Here is a 19200-nt window from a genome sequence, read left to right as displayed (position 1 = left end):
ATGACCTGCCCCTCACAAAGCCATGCTGACTCCCTTTAATCACGCTATGCTTTTCCAAATAGTCATAAATCCTATCCCTCGGAATTTTTCTTCCAGCCTGGCCTTTATAGTCTTTCTCACAATCCTTGCATGTTATTTTGTATATTACACTGGTAACTGGTTTTAGATACCGCATCCTTTACGTTCATCAGTAGCTGTCGTAGGGTTGTTGTTGGTTCGTGGGCTATCCTGATACCTAGGGGCCTGAGTAGTCTTGTGGTCATCTTTGAAATGTCCTTGATGTATAGTAGGGTGATTAGTGAGTCTTGTGTTGTGTTTTCCTGTTGTGGTCTGTCTTGGAGGTACCAGCAGGTTGTACTTTTTGGGTATGTGTACTTTTTGACTACTCCGTAAAGGTGCTCCTGTTCTGCTTTGCGTACTTCTGGGTTGCTGCAATATGTTGTGGCTGGTTTAAGTAGTATCTTGATGCAGCTGCATTTGTGGGTGTTGAGATGGTTGTAATTGTAACTGAGTATCTGGTCCATGTGTGTGTCTTTCTATATATGGTAGTCTGGAGTTCCCCATTGTTTTTGTACTCTACCATTATGTCCAGGAAGGGGAGTCGGTTGTTCTCTTCTTCTGTGAATTTTATCCTGATGAGGATTTTGTTTATATGTTGGTGGGTTTCCTCTAGTTTTGTGCATTTAATAATTATGAAGGTGTCATGTACATATCAGACCCAAAGTTTGGGGTATATAGTGGGGAGTGCTGTCCATTCTAACCTGTGCATTACTGCTTCTCTGATCAGTCCTGATATTGGGCATCCCACTGGTGTTCCGTTGCTTTGTTTGCCTGTGCTGTCATTGAAGGTGAAGTGGGTTGTGAGACACAGATCTAGTAGTTTTATGTTGGTGACCTTGTTGATGTTGTTGGTGTCCAGGGGTGGCTGCCCATTTGATTCATCCAGAACCGTGGCAGTTGTCTCTATGCCTAGATCAATGTTTATGGGCATAAATTGTGCTGTTATGTTGAAGGAAAGCATCATCTATCTGGGCATCCTTGATGATGTTGGGATGAGTGGATGGTGTGGGTAGTGTTGTCCACCACTGAGAAACAGAACCAGGAGTGGTACCAAAGACCCCAGCACACTGCAGCATATAAATAACAAGCAGGATGGAACACCGACGCTTTGCCAGAGACGCACTGACGATGTTACCTAGCAGGGTGACAAAGCAAACCTACTGGTCAGCGACCATGTCTACAATCTAAACCAAGCACTATCCTGACTGGAACTGTATCACTGTTGATGGGACTCCCCTAACAGCACTGTAGGGACCTCTACTTCCCCATAGACTGCAGCAGTTGAATAAGATGGCTCCCTACTACCTTCTCACGGGCAATTAGGAATCGATATTAAGTGCTACCCTAGTCAACAGCATCCACATCCTGTGAACAAATTTTAAAAATTAGGCAGAGGACCAAACTTGGTTTAGTGAGGAGTGCAAAGGAGCAAGGCAAACATCTCTAAGGTGAATTGCAAATCTATGCAGTTACAACAGAAGACTGTGCATGCTCCAATTCCACAACTAACATGAGATTGAAACTCTGCTGTGAAGCCACATCCAGTTATGAATGGTAGCACACATTTAATAAGTAACAAACATTCCCATGGAATGAGTGTTAAAAAAGCAATGTTCCAGAACTTGAGAGGCAGTTGGAGTCATATTTCCTAGACCATATGTTCAAGTATTTGCAGTAAAAATTCGAGAGAGTAGGTAGTTGACAGATGGGTGTAATGACGCTTTGAAGAAGTGCAGTTCCGACCAAGGCGCTGCACAGGACTGAATAACATGGAGTATAAATGCATTTGTTATAGGAAATGCCATAGATAGGGGGAACAGATGGGTCTTTCTGTGACTGTCATTGTGAATCTTGCTTGTATATTAACCCTAGCACCCACTCTGTGATGTTCCCTATCCTGGCACCAAAGATGTACATGAGGAATACCATTTTTTAGACAGCGAGTGGTCTCTGTCCTGGAACCTACTGCCCATCAATGTGCTAGAGTTTTATATCCTTGTCTGTGCCTTCTACCAAACGTTTTTGTTCTACTTCCATAATGCAAGTCACAGTATCACTCCTAACCCTCCTCTTGTGAAACTTTTTGGAATGTTATGATGTTATAATTTGTCCTTTCTTTGCCAATTGCAATGGCATGAAAATGTCTTTTAACATGGTGTAGAAGTGAAACTACCGTTCCACATTTCAGTGCTATACAAATAAGCTATTTTGTTTCAAACTTTAATGTACAATTAAACCTAGGATGGTTTTCATTTTTCTCTCAGTGTCCGTTTAAGTGACCAGTCTGATGACAGTTCACAGCAGAGTTATTCCACCGCTTTGACCACTGACGAGCTCTTTCAATCTGATCCAATGGTTCCTGCAACGAATAGTCGTCATTGTGCTACTGCTGAAAGAATGCCACCACAGAAATGTGTTTTCAGCAACATAAGCCCAACCAGCAGTTTTGGAGGCAGGGTAAATTTTTAGCATCTGAATGATCTTTGTTTCTTGAATAATCTTAAATCTATAATAGTGAATTGTTAATAATTTTGACTGTTGAGAGCTTTGTTTTCTTTCTCTCTTTCACTGTCACTCTTTCCTCTCTTGCTTCCTTCTCACCTACTCTTCCCTTCTCCCTCTTCTCTCCTCTCCCTCAGTGTCTGCTGCCAAACTGCAATTTGAAATTAAATGTATACTGTCTGTGCAAAATGAAATGCCAGGAAATTCTTCCTTTTTGTTTACTTTATGCAGTAGAGATTTCTTTGTGCAGTTCTCTTATCCCTTTGAGTACTTAGATTGATTTGGTACTCTGTCATGCAGATTAGAAGCTGCAAGTTTCCTCTGAATCTGAATGAATTAGTGGCATTTCAGGCACTTCTGAACAATATCTGCAAACTGGCACATATTCTCTTTTAAGAATTAGGATAAAAAAAGTTGTCTGATGTGATATTTTGAAACATTAATGTTTGTTTAGGATCTAGTGGTAAGAATCTTGTGGTGAAGTTACAAAAACAGTAATGCGATTGTAGACAGAAATCTCAGAATCTTGCAATGTTCTTACATTCGCTTCATGATTCCATTCTGCCGGTACTTGCCATTTGGTTTAAAGCATGATGTTTCTCATGTTTGGGTGAGGTATTTGAGAACTTCACTCCATCACAAGTGATTGTCTTCAGGGTAGAACGTAGAACATAGGGTAGGGTGGATGGTCGGGAGAAAATCGTGAATAATGTCATATTTCAACATGTATTGCATTTTTAGACCTCCCAGACACCAGGTACATCTGCAGTTGAGCAAGAAAATGAACAACTATGGAAAAAGCTCGGTACACTTAGAGAGGACAATGCCCGTTTGGTGTCCCAGAATCACAGTTTGGTACGTGAGATTGAGAGTATACAAGTGGAGCTGACTCAGTCAAAAGTTAAAGTGAGTATTCCAGATGTAAGTCTGTTACATACATAACAGTTAGGTTCATATTCAGACAATCTCTCAAATCTTTATTTATATAACTATAAAGATTGCATTACAGATGCTGTAGTTGATGGCTTAATGGAGGAGAAGCAAATTAGTTGGGAAATTAGATGGTATATTGAATTATACTTTCTGTATTTTGTCCACACCTCTCAATTATAGAACTCCAAAATCCAAAAGCATTGGTTATCCAGAATTTTTCTTGAACACACATAAACCTCAAAGATTGACCATGTTGTTAATATTATTAAACATATGATAAAACCTACCAAACCTTTCATGTTTCTCAAACCACAACTTTAAAGGTCTTTGTCAGTCCTGCCATCTCAGGAATCAGTCTGGTAACCTTTGTTGCACTCCCTCCATTGCCAGAACAATGTTTTCTCCAATAGGGAGACCAAAATTGTATGCAAACTCCAGGTGTATTCTATCAAAGCCCTGCACAATAGCAGGAAGACATCTCTTACTCCTGTACTCTAATCCTCTTCTTAGGAAGGCCAATGTAAGTTTGACTTCCCTTCCTGCTGCACCTGCGTGCTTACTTTTTGCGACTGGTGAACAAGGACTCCCAGGTCTTGTTGCACCTCCCCTTGTCCATTTTTTTGGTCGCTGTTTGGATAATAATCTGCATTCCTGTTTTTGCTACCAAAGTGGATAACTTCACATTTATCCACATCATAATTCATCCGCCATGCACTTGCTCACTCACTCAACTTGTCCAAGTCACATTGAAGCAAAACAGAAATTGCTGGAGAAACTCAGCAGGTCTGGCAGCATCCATGGAGAGGAAACAGAGTTAACGTTTTCGAGTCCAGTCACCTTTCTTAAGAACCAGCTACCAGTTAAGGACTTCGAGAGCAACTCCCCCTGACTGTATACAACTGTGCCACCACTACTGCTGAGAATGTCGTGCTGGTGGGACAAGCCATAATCAGAGATGCTGATGGTGTTGTCTGTGACATTGTAAGGTTGTTGGGGCGAAACGACTAAATCATTTGATACCCGTAGTCCACTTCCGTCATCAAAGAGTTTGTTGAAGTTACGTTAGTGGGAAGAAACCTCTGGTGGTTCTGAAACTTCTTCGCCAAACAATGGAAAAACATAAACATTTTGCATTTTGGAAGCTTGAACTTAAATGCTGAATATAGGATTAAAGGCAGGATTCTCGGTAGTGTGGAGCAACAACAGGATCTTGGTGTTCAAGTGCATAGCTCCCTCAGAGTTGCCACCCAGGTGGATAAGGTTGTTAAGAAAGCATATGGTGTTTTGGCTTTCATTAACAGGGGGATCGAGTTTAAGAGCCGTGAGGTTTTGCTGCAGCTCTACAAAACCCTGGTGAGACCACACTAGGAATATTGTGTCCAGTTCTGGTCGCCCGATTATAGGAAAGATGTGGAAGCTTTGGAGAGGCTGCAAAGGAGGTTTACCAGGATGCTGCCTGGACTGGAGGGCTTGGCTTATGAGGAGAGGTTGACTGAGCTCGGACTTTTCTCTCTGGAGAGAAGGAGGAAGAGAGGTGACCTGATCGAGGTGTACAAGGTAATGAGAGGCATGGATAGAGTCGATAGCCAGAGACTTTTCCATAGGGCAGGATTGACTGCCACGAGGGGTCATAGTTTTAAGGTGTTAGGAAGAAGGTATAGAGGAGACGTCAGAGGGAGGTTCTTCACCCAGAGAGTTGTGAGCGCATGGAATAGTTTACCAGTGGTAGTCGTGGAAGCAGAGTCATTATTGACATTTAAGCGACTGCTGGACATGCACATGGACAGCGGGGAATGTAGGTTACTTTATTTTATTTTTGGATTAGGATTATTCCACGGCACAACATCGTGGGCTGAAGGGCCTGTACTGTGCTCTACTTTTCTATGTTCTATGTTCTATTTATACATTTGTTTTCGGCTTGCCTTTGGCTATTACAAACCATTTTACTGATTTATCATATACACATCAAATCAGGTTAATCATGTGACTGCATGGTCAGTGATGGGCAGCTTTATGGACAGCCCTCAGCCTTCCATGATCTCATGATGTTTACCACATACCCTTATCTCTGCCCCTGGACCTTTTGCAGTGCATCTTATTCAAACACATTCTAATACTATGGGAGGCTGGATGAACACAGCAGGCCAAGCAGCATCTCAGGAGCACAAAAGCTGACGTTTTGGGCCTAGACCCTTCATCAGAGAGGCCTAGGCCCGAAACGTCAGCTTTTGTGCTCCTGAGATGCTGCTTGGCCTGCTGTGTTCATCCAGCCTCACATTTTATTATCTTGGATTCTCCAGCATCTGCAGTTCGCATTATCTCTCATATTCTAATACTGCTGACTTTAGCACCTGTAATTCAGTCCTCCCTGTAAACAGCATGGGGGCCTTTTCTTACTGTCTAAGCTAGTCTGTCTAGAGTTATTTAGTGGAATCTTTTTAATTTTTTTAAAAAGAGTTTATATTTCAAAATCTATAACTCTGTTTATCTGTTTGTGGTGGATGTCGGACCTTAAATCAGCTAGATGTGGAATTCTTCTGTCAGCATTCTCAAGGATATCTTTAACCAGCTGTGTCTGTTGAACAATTGCAGCTGCAGTTTGCAATAGGCCCTCTTTATGTACTATCTTAATCTTATTACTTTGGATGTTTTCTGTCTACTAAGCTACAATTGTCCTAACTTATGACGTACTTTATTACGACACTAAACAAGCTACTGATGCCACAAAAAACACATCTCCATCATGTTATGTTACCCATTTTTAGATCACCTTCAGCCAGGGCAGCCCAAACAGTGCGATTCTATGATTATGGCTATGTCAGGCTGTTGCTTGACTCGTCTGAGAGACATTTTTCCCAATTTTCACACTTGCTCCTGGGTATTTGTAAGGAGAACTTTGCAGAGATGAAGGGGATGTTTTCTCCCTGTACTCTTCGATCCATTTTTCCCTAAGAACTGTATTTAACTCCTTTTTGAAACATTAAATGTTTTGATTTCAACTCCTTTCTGTCGCAGAGAACTTCACGTGCTTCCAATCTTGGGGTGAAAAAGAAATTCCCCTCATGTTAATCCCAAATGGCCTCCCCGTTATCCTTAGACTGGATCCCGGTTCAATACTCGGTGATCATCGGGAATGTCTTGAAGATTGGATTTGTTTTTCAGGATGTATGTGGAGTTTTCGGAGTTAGTTTAAATTATTAATCTGGTAGCTTTAACACAGAACTGTGATTATGTTGACTGCCCATTTATTCAGGAAATTATATTGGAAAAGCATACTTTTGACATAGGAGAAAAATTTTCAAAAGTAGGCAGTGCAAGTGTTCAGGTTATTTGGTTGTATTCATAATGGCCAAAAATGAACCCCAATTTTCTTTAATGTTTTACCTTGCAGTTTTGTCATCTTGAACCATCTATTAATGAAAAGGCACTCCATATTTCTCAGCTAAATGAAGATATCTTGAGTTTGGAGGCAGAAGTAGAGGCTCAAGAGAAAGCACTCAGGTAATTTGCAGAGTAGAGGTTCACTTTTTTTTTCAGATTTCACATGTTTTGGTTCTGCCCTCAACATTCCCTCAGTTACAGCAGAGTTGATGTTCTGGAGGAATGTACTGGGTAGGTCACCACAAGTTACCATTAATTTGGCCACTTATTAGGAAATCAAACAGACAATCAACGAACAGTGATTTAAACTTTATTGCATGTAACAACCAAAACTAGACCAAGTTAAGCCTCTCAACTCAACTTGGCTAAATTCCACCATTAATTGGTAATAGTCAAGACTCTAACCAATAACATTTGCCTCTGAAAGTGTCTAAGGTTCGATCCTTGTGCAGTTTGCTCTTCAAAGTTCTGCTAGTAAAGGGTTCTGGTGTTGGATTCATATACAGATTTTCATCCTTCAGATCTATGTGATTTTATTGATGAATCTTTAGATTTCTTTCATCCGAAATTTAGTTACTTTTTTGCAATGCTTGAGTCAGCAGCTTGCTCCCTTATCACGAGTAACTTCCTTGTTACGTGTTACATTTGGCTTTAACTATCTGTTGAAGCCCCAGCTTTCCTGTAACTAACTGCTTAAATTCTGGCAATCAGTTGACCTTGTGGCAATAAAGCAACCAGTTATAAAGCAGATGTCAAAACAGTATTGTTCATGTAATTTTGAGTTTCTGTATTCATAGCTAATTGCTTTCAATTCCTATATAAGTTTGTCCTTCACCTTTAATGGTTTATTCCAGACAGAGTTAATGCTGCTTTTTTCTATCTATACAGTTTATCTTTTTTGATCCTTTCAATCCATGAATAGTTATTAAAGTATAGTTATAAATTCAAGACTCAAGAACATGGTAGTGAAGGATCCTAGCATTGTTGGATGTGTGTAACTTCAAATGAGACATTAAGTGAAGATTCATTGACTTGTTCATATGAATGGTACACTTCCACTAGTTAAAATGAAACACAATTCTTTTGTTGTCCTGGTCAGTATTCTTCCCTGAAACAAAATCGCTTTACCTGGTCATTCATTTACAGTTTGTGACTTTGCCGTAGATATTTAGATTGCTGAACATAAATCATAGAATCCCTAAATTGTAGAAGGGTGCCATTTGGTCCATTAATCTACACTGACCCTCCAAAGAGCATCCGACCCAGACCCATGCCCTGCCCAATTCCTGTAATCCTGCATTTCCCATCATTAATCCACCTAGCCTCCACATCCCTCAACACTATCGCTAATTTAGTATGGCAAATCCACCTAACCTGCACATCTTTGGACTGTGGGATGAAACCAAAGCACCCAGAGAAAACTCACGCAGATTTAGGGACAATGGGCAAACTCCACACGGACAAAAAAAAACACATAAATCTGGAGCAGGGCTCTTGTGGGATTGTGGTAACATCCTAATCGTTTAGCCAGGAGGCCTAGTTTCAAGATCCACCTACCCTGGAAATGTATCATAACACATCTGGACTGTTTAATTCAGAAAAAAATACAAAGTGGAGCAGATTGGGAGGAGATGGCCTAGTGGTGCTATCCCTAGACTATTAATTTGGGGAATTAAGGAATGTTCTGGGGACCTGAGTTGGAATTCTGGTAGTCATCCAGAGTGGGAGAATGGTGGGTTGATTGATTTGTGACAAAGGCTGTTGTGGCACAGTGGTAGCATCTCTATCCCTGAGCCAGAAAACCTCAGGTCACAACACATAAATTGATTAAAAATATCCACAATCCAGAGCAGGGTGTGTCTTGCAAGAAAAAATAGGACCAGGAATCCCCATCATTTTCTACCTCCCCACCCACTGCTAATAATCAACTGTAATGTGTGCACAACTTTAGCTGAGAAGAAGATTAGGGTGAATCCAAAGAGATTCTTTAAGTATGTTAAAGGAAAAAGAAGAAATAGAGAGAGAATAGGACCCCTCAAGGACTAAAGTGAACATCTATGTATGGAAATGCAAGAGATCGGTGAGGTCCTCAATGAATACATCTCCTCTGTGTTTCAGAGAATCCCTACAGTGTGGAAGTAGGCCCTTTGGCCCAACAAGTCCACACTGAACCTCTAGAGCATCCCACCTGGACCCATCCCCCTATAACCCACCTAATCTACACTTACCTGAACATTATGAGCTATTTGGCATAGCCAATCCACCTAACCTGCACATCTTTGGACTGTGCGAGGAAAGCAAAGCACCCGGAGGAAACTCACGCAGACACTGGGAGAATGTCAAACTCCACACAGACAGTTGCCCGAGGCTGGAATTGAACCTGGGACCCTGGTGCTGTGAGGCTGCAGTGCTAACCACTGAGCCACCGTGCTGCCCCCAATCTCCTCTGTGTTTACTGTGGAGAAGGACATGAAGACTTAGGGAAGTTAGTGGCGATATCTTAGAGACAGTCCATATCACAATACAGGAGGAGTTGGAAGTATTAGACTGTACAAAGGTGGATAAATCTTCTGGTCCTGACCAGGTATAATGAAGAACCCTGCAAGAGGCTGGGGAGGAAACTGCGGGGACCCTGTTTGATATATTTGCATCATCGTTAGCCATGGGTGAAGTCCTGGAAGACCAGAGAGGAGCAAATTTGTGCCCTTATTCAAGAAGGGCTGCAAAGAAAAACCTGGGAATTATAGACCAGTAAGCTGAACACCTGTGGTAGGTAAGTTACTTGAGAAGATTCTGAGGGATAAGATATACATGTATTTGGAAAGACAGACAATAGACAGTAGACTATAGGTGCAGGAGTAGGCCATTCAGCCCTTCGACCCAGCACCACCATTCATTATGATCATGGCTGATCATCCACAATCAGTATCCTGTTCCTGCCTTACCCCCATAACCCTTGATTCCACTATCTTTAAGAGATCTGTCTATCTCTTTCTTGAAAGTATCCAGAGACTTGGCCTCCACTGCCTTCTGGGGCAGAGCATTCTATATATCCACCACTCTCTGGGTGAAGAAGTTTCTCCTGAACTCTGTTCTAAATGGCCTACCTCTTATTTTTAAACTGTGTCCTCTGGTTCTGGACTCCCCCATCAATGGAAACATGCTTCCTGCCTCCAGAGTGTCCAATCCCTTAATAATCTTATACGTCTCAATCGGATCCCTTCTCATCGTCCTAAATTCAAGTGTTTGTTCAGGTTTTGTTTGGGAATAGTTAGCATGGTTTTGTGCATGGGAGCTCATGCCTCACAAATTTGTTAGAGTTTTTTGAAATGATCAGGCAGGTTGATGAGGGCAGTAAACATAGTCTATATGGATAGACTACAAGGCCTTTGATTAGGTTCCACATAGTATGCTGGTCTAGAAGGTTAGATCACATGGAATCCAGGGAGAGGTGGCAAATTGGATACCCAATTGGCTTGATAGTAGGAGGGAGAGGATAGTACTGGAAGGAACCTTGTCTGACTGGAAGTCTATGATTAGTGGTGTGCCTCAGGCGTTGGTGCTGGGCCCATTGCTGTTTGTTATCTGTATTGATGTTTTGGATGAAAATTTACAAGGCATGATTAGTAAGATTGTTCATGATACTGAAGTAGGCGGTATCATGAACAGTGAGGAAGGCTATGAGAAGTTGCAGTAGGATCTTGATCATCTGAGGAAGTGGGCCAAGAAATAGCAAATGGAGTTTAATATAGATAAGATTGGGGTGTTGCATTTTGGAAAGTCAAATCAAGGCAGGAGTTTCATGATGAATGGTACGGCCTTAAGGAGTGTAGTGGAAGAGAGGGGCCCTGGAGTTTCGGTGCAAGGTTGCCTGAGAGTGGAGTCACAGGTAGACAGGGCAGTGAAGCCGGCTTTTGGCACACTGGCCTTCATCAGTCAGGGCATTGAGTATAGAAGTTTGGAAGTGATGATGCAGTTGTACATGACGTTGGTGAGGCTGCACTTGGAGTATTGTGTTCAGTTTCGGTCACCTTGCATTTGGAACGATACTGTTAAACTGAAAAGACCGCAGAAGAAATTTACAAGGATATTGCCAGGACACAATAGACTGAGCATTAGGGAGACTTTGAACAAGCTATGAGTTTTTTTTAGAGCATTGGAAACTGAGGAGGAATCTTATAGAAGTGTATATGATCATGAGAGGCACGGATCGGGTGAATGCGCTTTTTTTTCCCTCAGGGTTGGGGAATCGAGGACTAGAGTGTATCAGTTTAAGCTAAGAGGGGAAAGAATACATGGGATCTGAGGGGCAACTTTTTTTACACAGAGGGTGATATGCATATGGAATGAGCAGCCAACAGAAGTGGTTAAGGCAGGTACATTAACAGCATTTAAAAGACATTTTGATGAATAAATGGATAGGAAAGGTTTAGAAGGATATGGGCCAAATGCAGGGAAATGGGATTCGCATGGATGGATATTTTGGTTGGCATGGATCAGTTCTGGCCAAAGGGCTGTCTCTGTTGCTAGGAATAAAGAAAAGAAACTGACCAAGGTGAGAGCAGCTAACACCACATACTATAGTCGACTGGGTCTATTATGCACTGCCAAAATGTGAACTGTGCTTTGTCCACTCAGCCAGTGCTAAACGTTAATTTCTGAAATTAGCTGAGCCCAGAAAAGGCAATCCCCAATTGCCCTCAGGAAGAGGACACGAACCAAACTGCTGTTGAATACCTTATTGTGATTGGACTTCAAAAGTTAAATTTGATTGTGAAATATCTAATGGCATCTGCAGGATGTGATGAATTGATACTTAAATGAGAGTTTTTATTTTTAAGTTTTCCACAAATCTAACTGCACTATTTTTAATCTTGCTTTGAAAGTTTTTCTTCTGCCTATGGCATGTGTAATAGTTGTATAATTAGGGTTAAGTTTTTACAGGTTGGGGGGGCACTGATTAAATCATTACCAATGCACACATCCCACAGGGACCTAGGCGTTTTATAGAAAATGGGGCCAGAAGATCTGTGTTCCTGTCCCACCTTACCTGGAGGTGTGTTATGACACGTGAACAGGCTGATTTTAAAACAAAATTAAATTTCACCTGGGTCTTATAGATCAGCTCCTGTAAAATAATTGTGTCCCTCTGGGACAGAAAATCTGTCCAGTGGCAGTCATAATGTGTTTGAATAAGTTGTTGAAATATTTTATCACAGGAGCCATTTAGGCTTACTTGTCATACATATTGGAAAGCCAGCAGAAGTCTGTTGATAAATGACACTTAACTGATATTTGTGGTTTGTAACATAGTTCAGAGCAGAAGTAGGTCATTTGGCCCTTAGAGCCTATTCCATCATTCAGTATAATCATGAATGAATGCCCAACTCAATACCCTGTTTCCACTTTGTTCCCATACTTTTTGATCTCTATGGTATGACAGAGTCATACAGTATTGTCGCAGACCCTTCAGTCCAACTCGTCCAAGCTGATTAGGTATCTGAAACTGAACTAGTCATATTTGCCTGCATTTGGCCCATATCCCTCTACACTGTTTCTATTCAGGTACCTATACAAATATCTTGTAAATGTTGTAAATGCACCCACCTCTACCTCTTCCTCTGGCTGCTCATTCCATAAACTTACTCCCTTTGTGTGGAAAAAGTTGCCTGACAGGTCCCTTTTCAATCTTACCCCAATCACCTTAAAACTATGCCCTCTAGTTTTGACCTCCCCTACCCTTGATAAACAACTTTGGTGATTCACCTTATCTATCCCCTCATGATTTTATGAACCTCTGTAAGTTTTCCCCTCCCAGGAGCAACCTCCCAGCCTATCAACCCTCTCCTTATAATTCGCAGAATTATATTCAAGTGCTGCCTTTTTGAAAATATTCAATGTTTTGGCCTCAACCAGTATATATGGCAGAGAATTCAACAGGTTCACCATTCAGGGTGAAGAAATTTCTCCTCATCCCAGTCCTAAATGAATTATCCTGTATCCTTAAACTGTGATACCAAAGGGTGGAGCTGGATGAACACAGCAGGCCAAGCAGCATTTAAGGAGCACAAAAGCTGACGTTTCGGGCCTAGACCCTTCTTCAGAAAAGCTGATGATGAAGGTCTAGGCCTGAAACGTCAGCTTTTGTGCTCCTAAAATGCTGCTTGGCCTGCTGTGTTCATCCAGCTCCACAGTTTGTTATCTTGGATTCTCCAGCATCTGCAGTTCCCATTATCTCCTTAAACTGTGACTCTTATTTCTGGATTCCACAGTCATCGGAACATGCGTCCTGTATTTACCCTATTTAATCCTGTTAAAATTTTATTGGTGTCTGTGAACTTTAAAGCCTAGAAATTCTGATTAAATCTAAAACTGAAAAAAGGATTGAGTTCTGGTCTCTTCACTAACTAACTGCAAAAAGTTTAGCGGATGGTCTTTTAGAATTTTTAATTTAAAATAATTTCTTTTTGTTTTGAGCATTTATGATAAATGTATTGAAATTGCCAGTTTTCATGTATAAAATACCATAAACATTTTTATGTCTAAAAATGGTGCTGGTTTTTTTTAAACTAAGAGTTGCAGAAGAGAAATTGGAAGAAAGCCAATGGATGGTGGCTGAGAAGGATAAGCTCTTGGAAAAGTTATCTGATGAGTGCAAAAGAGTGAAGAATGATCTCTACGAACAAGGTCGACGAGGAAAGAGGTGCTGATCAACAGTGAAATGTTCTCTTGGTCAGAATAATGTTTTGTTAAATTAAAGGCAATTCATGCCTAATGCCAGTTACTATTGTTATTGAATTGTACGGCAGCAGTTAAGAAACTTGCCTTGGTGACTTTCTTTTTCAGGTTGTTCTTTGACATTCAATAAAGGGAGAGGCATCTTCACTCCACCCAAATTTCCATTGGTATTCCGCTAATTTAGTTATAGTTTTATTTTATGTGGAATAAAAGTTCAAAAAAGAATTCTGCAGTTATAGAGAAATTCAGATGCCTGAGAATCTGATTTTGATTCTTGAGTTTTGATGGGTACTGTGGTATTTGTGGAAAATAGATTAGATTAGACTAGATTCCCTACAGTGTGGGAACAGGCCCTTCGGCCCAACAAGTCCACACTGCCCCTTGAAGCATCCCACCCAGACCCATCCCCTATAACCCACACACCCCTGAGCACTACGGGCAATTTAGCATGGCCAATCCACCTAGCCTGCGCATCTTTGGACTGTGGGAGGAAACCGGAGTACCTGGGGGAAACCCACGCAGATACGGGGAGAATGTGCAAACTCCACATAGACAGTCGCCCGAGGCTGGAATCGAACCTGGGTTCCTGGCACTGTGAGGCTGTAGTGCTAACCACTGAGCCACCGTGCCGCCCCTATGATAGGTATAATGTGGTTAATTGAACTCTGTAAAAATTTCACTTTGGGAGGGAGGATACTTCAGGGTCTCTGTATGAGATTAGCAATTGACAATGAAGTTGAAAGGGACAAGTGATTTGTCAGAAAATGAAGCGATAGAGATGTACAGCACAGAAACAGATCCTTCAGTCCAGCTCTTCCATGCCAACCAGATAGCCTAAATAAATCTAGTCCCATTTGCCAGCATTTGGCCCACATCCCTCTAAAGCCTTCCTATTCATATACCCATCCGGATATCATTTAAATGTTGTAATTGTACCAGTCTCCTGTTGTTCCAGCTTTGAGCTGTTTTCAGTGGTGGGAGTCCAGGAGAAAGTGCAAGGGCAGCCTGGGAAGGTAAGTTTCCACGAAATAAATTTGGGAGTTAACTAATACCCGAGACACTACGCTTCCATTCCTCTAACCTAATAATAATGACTAAGTGCGGTGAGCAGGTAAGCTATTTGCATTTTTTTCCCCCTCATCTCTTTGTTATCTTTCGGGGTAGCCACCTAGACGCCAAATCTTCTGGGAATGGGCCGGTAGGCAAAGCCGGAGTCTGTTTGAGTGTATAACGGAGTAAACTTACTGGTGCAGAGAACACCGCGAAACTAAAAAAAAAACCTATTTAATCTTAAATAATTAACCAAGTAGAGATGGCAGGCCAGATGATGTGTTGTAGCTGTATGATGTGGGAACTAGCTGATCCCATTGAGAACGGCAGTGACCACATCTGCAGCAAGTGTTGGCTGCTGGAGGAGCTCTGGATCAAAATTGATGAGTTAGAATCCGAACTCCAAACACTGCGGCACATCTAGGAGGGTGAGAAATACCTGGATGCTGTGTTCCAGGAGGCAGTCATATCTGCTAGATTAACTCATGTTAATTCGATTGGCGGGCAGGGACAGCAGGGTGTGACTGCGAGTGCGGCAGGTAGAGGGACCCTGCAGACAGGAACACAGGAGCCACAGCACTTGACATTGTCCCTCACGTCTGAGGCACTAGCTCCCTGCGTGGATGAGAAACAGGGCTGCAGGAAGGATGAGCCAACTGACCAAGGCACTGTGGTCCAGGAGGCCATTCAAGAGGGGGGAGCAAAAAGACAGATTGTAGTTGTGGGGGATTCCATAATTCAGGGGATAGACAGTATCCTTTAAGAGCAGGATAGAGAATCCCGCTTGGTGTGTTGCCTGCCCGGAGCTAGGGTGCGGGACAACTCTGACCGGCTTGAGAGGATACTAGAGAGGGAGGGGGAGGATCCAGATGTTGTGGTCCACGTAGGTACCAACAACATAGGACTGGGAAAAAAGACCTGTTTTGGGATTGTGAAAAGCTAGGAACAAAATTAAAGAACAGGTCTTCAAGTGTCACAGTCTGTGGATTGCTGCCTGAGCCACGTGCAAATTGGTATAGAGAGGCGAGGATCAGGGAAGTAAACACGTGGCTAAAAGAGTGGTGTGGGAAAGAGGGTCTCCTTTACCTGGGGCACTGCCATCAGTCCTGGGACAGGTGGGATCTGTACCTGTACCTGAACAGGGCCGGGTGCAGTGTTCTGGTGAAAAGGGTAAATAGGGTGGTTAGTAGGACTTTAAACTAGTAGGTAGGGGGGAAGGGAGAAGAGACCATAGAGGGACAATAACAATTCATGTAAGGCAAAGCAGCAGGCTAACAAGTGACGCGGAAGCTTCAACTCCATTGAAAATTAGGAAAAAAGTTAAAGGGAAGGAGAACTCAAGAGTTGTTAGTAACGAAAGTAACAGGACCCAAAATGACGTTGCAAAAACTGGCATAAGGGCACTTTATCTGAAAGCTTGGAGCTTTCGAAACAAGTTGCTTGTGTTGACCGTGCAAATCATTGCAAATGGGTATGATTTCGTGGCTGTTACAGAGACATGGTTACAGGATGGTGATGACTGGGAGTTAAATATCCAGGGGTGTCAGACTGTTCAAAAGGACAGACAGGAAAATAAGGGAGGTGATGTTGCTCTGATTTTTAAGGATGATATCAGGGCAGTTGTGAGAGATGATATAGGTTCTACTGAACAAAACACTGAACCCATTTGGGTAGAAATTAGGAATAGCAGGAAGAAGTAGTCACTGATAGGTATGGTCTATAGACCACCAAATAATGACATTGTCCTGGGATGGGCAATAAACAGAGCATGTAGAAATGGTACAGCAATTATCATGGGGGATTTTAATCTACATATTGATTGGTCAAACCAGGTCGGTCATGGCAGCCTTAAGGAGGGGTTCATAGAATGCACCTGTGATAATTTCCTGAAATAATATGTAATGGAGCCTATGAGGGAGCAAGCTATCCTAGATCTCATCCTTTGTAATGAGACAGGAATAATGGATGATCTCATAGTTAGGGATTCTCTCAGAAGGAGTGATCACAGCAAGGTGGAATTTAAAATACAGATGGAGCGTGAGAAGGTTAAATCCAGTACTTATGTCCTGTGCTTAAACAAAGGAGAATATGAAGGAATGAGGAAGGAGTTAGCTAAGATAGAATGGGAGCAAAAATGTTATGGCAAAAATAATTGAGAAACAGTGGAGGACTTTCAAAACGATTTTTCACAGTGCTCAGCAGAAGTATATTCCAGTGATATGGAAGAACTGTAGGAAAAGAGAGAACCAGCCATGGATATCTAAGGAAATAAAGAAAAGTATCAGATTGAAAAACTACACATACAAAAGAGCAGAGTAGTGGGAAACTAGCAGACTGGGAAATCTTTAAAGGCCAACAGAAAACCACAAAAATAAGTTGTAAAGAAAAGTAAGATAGATTATGAGAGTAAACTAGCTCAGAATGTAAAAACAGGCAGCAAAAGTTTCTATAAATATGTAAATCGTAAAAGAGTGGCGAAGGTAAACATTGGTCCCCTAGAGGATGAGAAGGCCAATTTAATAACTGGGAATGAAGAAATAGCCGAGACATGAAACAGTTATTTCGTATCGGTCTTCACAGTGGAAGACACAAATAACATGCCGAAAACTAATGGCAAAAAAACTATAGCAGGTGAGGACCTAGAAACTGTCATCATCACTAAGGAGGCAGTGCTGGGCAAGCTAATGGGGCTAAAGGTAGACAAGTCTCCTGGCCCTGATGAAATGCATCCCAGGTTATTAAAAGAGGTGATGGGGGAAATAGCAAATGCACTAGTAATTATTTACCAAAATTCACTGGACTCTGGAGTGGTTCCCGCAGATTGGAAAACAGCCAATGTGATGCCACTGTTTAAAAAAGGAAGTCGACAAAAAGCAGGTAACTATAGGCCAGTTAGCTTAACTTCGATAGTGGGGAGAATGCTTGAATCTATCATTAAGGAAGAAAAAGCAAGACATCCGGATATAAATTGTCCCATTGGGAACACCCAGCATGGGTTCATAGAAGGGCTGGTCATGTTTAACTAATTTGGTGGAATTCATTGAGGATATTACTTACATGGTGGACAATAGGGAACTTGTGGATGTGATGTATCTGGATTTCCAGAAGGCATTTGACAAGGTGCCACACCAAAGGCTGTTACATAAGATAAAGTTGCACGGTATTCCAGGTAATGTATTGGCATGGATAGAGGATTGGTTGACCAGTAGAATGTAAAGAGTAGAGGTAAATGGGTGATAACAAGGTGTGGTGCTGGATGAACACAGCAGGCCAAGCAGCATCTTCGGAGCAGGAAGGCTGACGTTTTGGGCGTAGACCCTTCAGAAATGGGGAAGGGAAAGGGGGTTCTGAAATAAATAGGGAGAGAGGGGGAGGTGGATCGAAGATGGATAGAGGAGAAGGTAGGTGGAGAGGAGACAGACAAGTCAAAGAGGCGGGGATGGAGCCAGTAAAGGTGACTGTAAGTGGGGAGGTAGGTAGGAAAGACAGGTCAAGGGGGCGGGATGAGGTTAGTAGGTAGGAAATGGGAGTGCAGCTTGAGGTGGGACGAGGGGATCGGTGAGGGGAAGATTGTTTTTCTGGTTGGCAGTCAGTGGCCAGTGGTGTGCCTCAGGGATCAGTGTTGGGGCCGCAATTGTTTACAATTTACATAAATGATTTGGAGTTGGGGCCTAAGTGTGGTGTGTCAAAATTTGCAGATGACACTAAGGTGAGTGGTAGAGCAAAGTGTGCAGATGACATAAAGTCTGCAGAGGGATATGGATATTCTAAGTGAGTGGGCAAAGGTCTTGCAGATGGAGTAAAATGTTGATAAGTGTGAGGTGATCCATTTTGGTAGGAACAACAGCAAAATAGACTATGTTTTAAATGGTGAAAAATTGCAGCACGCTGTTGTGCAGAGAGACTTGAGTGTCCTTATGCATGAATTGCTAAAAGTAGAATTGCAGGTGCAGCAGGTAGTTAAAAAGGCAAACGGAATATTGTCTGCCATTGCTAGAGGGATGGAGTTTAAAAACAGGGAGGCTATGCTGCAGCTGAATAGGGTCCTGGTGAGGCCACACCTGGAGTACTGTGTGCAATTTTGGTCTCCTTACTTGAAAAAGGATATGCTAGCACAGGAGGGGCTGCAAAGGAGATTCACTTGGTTGATTCCAGAGTTGAGAGGGTTGGATTATGAAGAGACACTGAGTAGGCTGTGATTATACTCATTGGAATTCAGAAGAATGAGGAGAGATCTTGCAGAAACATATAAGGTTATGAAGGGAATAGATAAGGTGGCGGCAGGGAGGTTGTTTCCACTAGCAGGTGAAACTAGGACGAGAGGGCATCGCTTCAAAATAATGGGAAGCAGATGTTGGTTTGAGGTCAGGAGGAACTTCTTCACCCAAAGGGTTGTGAATCTGTGGAATTCCCTGCCCAGTGAAGCGGTTGAAGTTACTCGCTGAATGTTTTTAAGGCAAGGCTAGATAAATTTTTGAACAGTAAAGGAATTAAGGGTGATGGTGAGTAGGTGGGTAAGTGGAGCTGAGTCTCAAA

General features: G+C 42.2%; 1 protein-coding gene across 4 annotated transcripts in view; it reads left to right on the top strand.

Moving 5' to 3' along the window:
• ccdc18 (coiled-coil domain containing 18) overlaps nt 1–19200 on the top strand; it is a 162514-nt gene that overhangs the window by 21917 nt on the left and 121397 nt on the right. For 3 of the 4 annotated variants that reach the window (XM_048539893.2, XM_048539892.2, XM_059648073.1), the window contains 4 exons: nt 2325–2517; nt 3304–3468; nt 6887–6996; nt 13451–13579. In XM_048539893.2, the coding sequence (XP_048395850.2) occupies nt 2413–2517; nt 3304–3468; nt 6887–6996; nt 13451–13579 (509 nt within the window). In that variant the 5' untranslated portion in view covers nt 2325–2412. Of the gene's footprint in view, nt 1–2324; nt 2518–3303; nt 3469–6886; nt 6997–9460; nt 9650–13450; nt 13580–19200 lie in introns of those variants that run through there. The other variant, XM_059648074.1, reaches the window with a different exon arrangement.

This window comes from Stegostoma tigrinum, chromosome 8 (assembly GCF_030684315.1).
Source record: "Stegostoma tigrinum isolate sSteTig4 chromosome 8, sSteTig4.hap1, whole genome shotgun sequence".
Lineage (NCBI taxonomy): Eukaryota > Metazoa > Chordata > Chondrichthyes > Orectolobiformes > Stegostomatidae > Stegostoma > Stegostoma tigrinum.
Note: the sequence above shows the minus strand (reverse complement) of the source record. Positions and strands in the feature narration are given on the sequence as shown.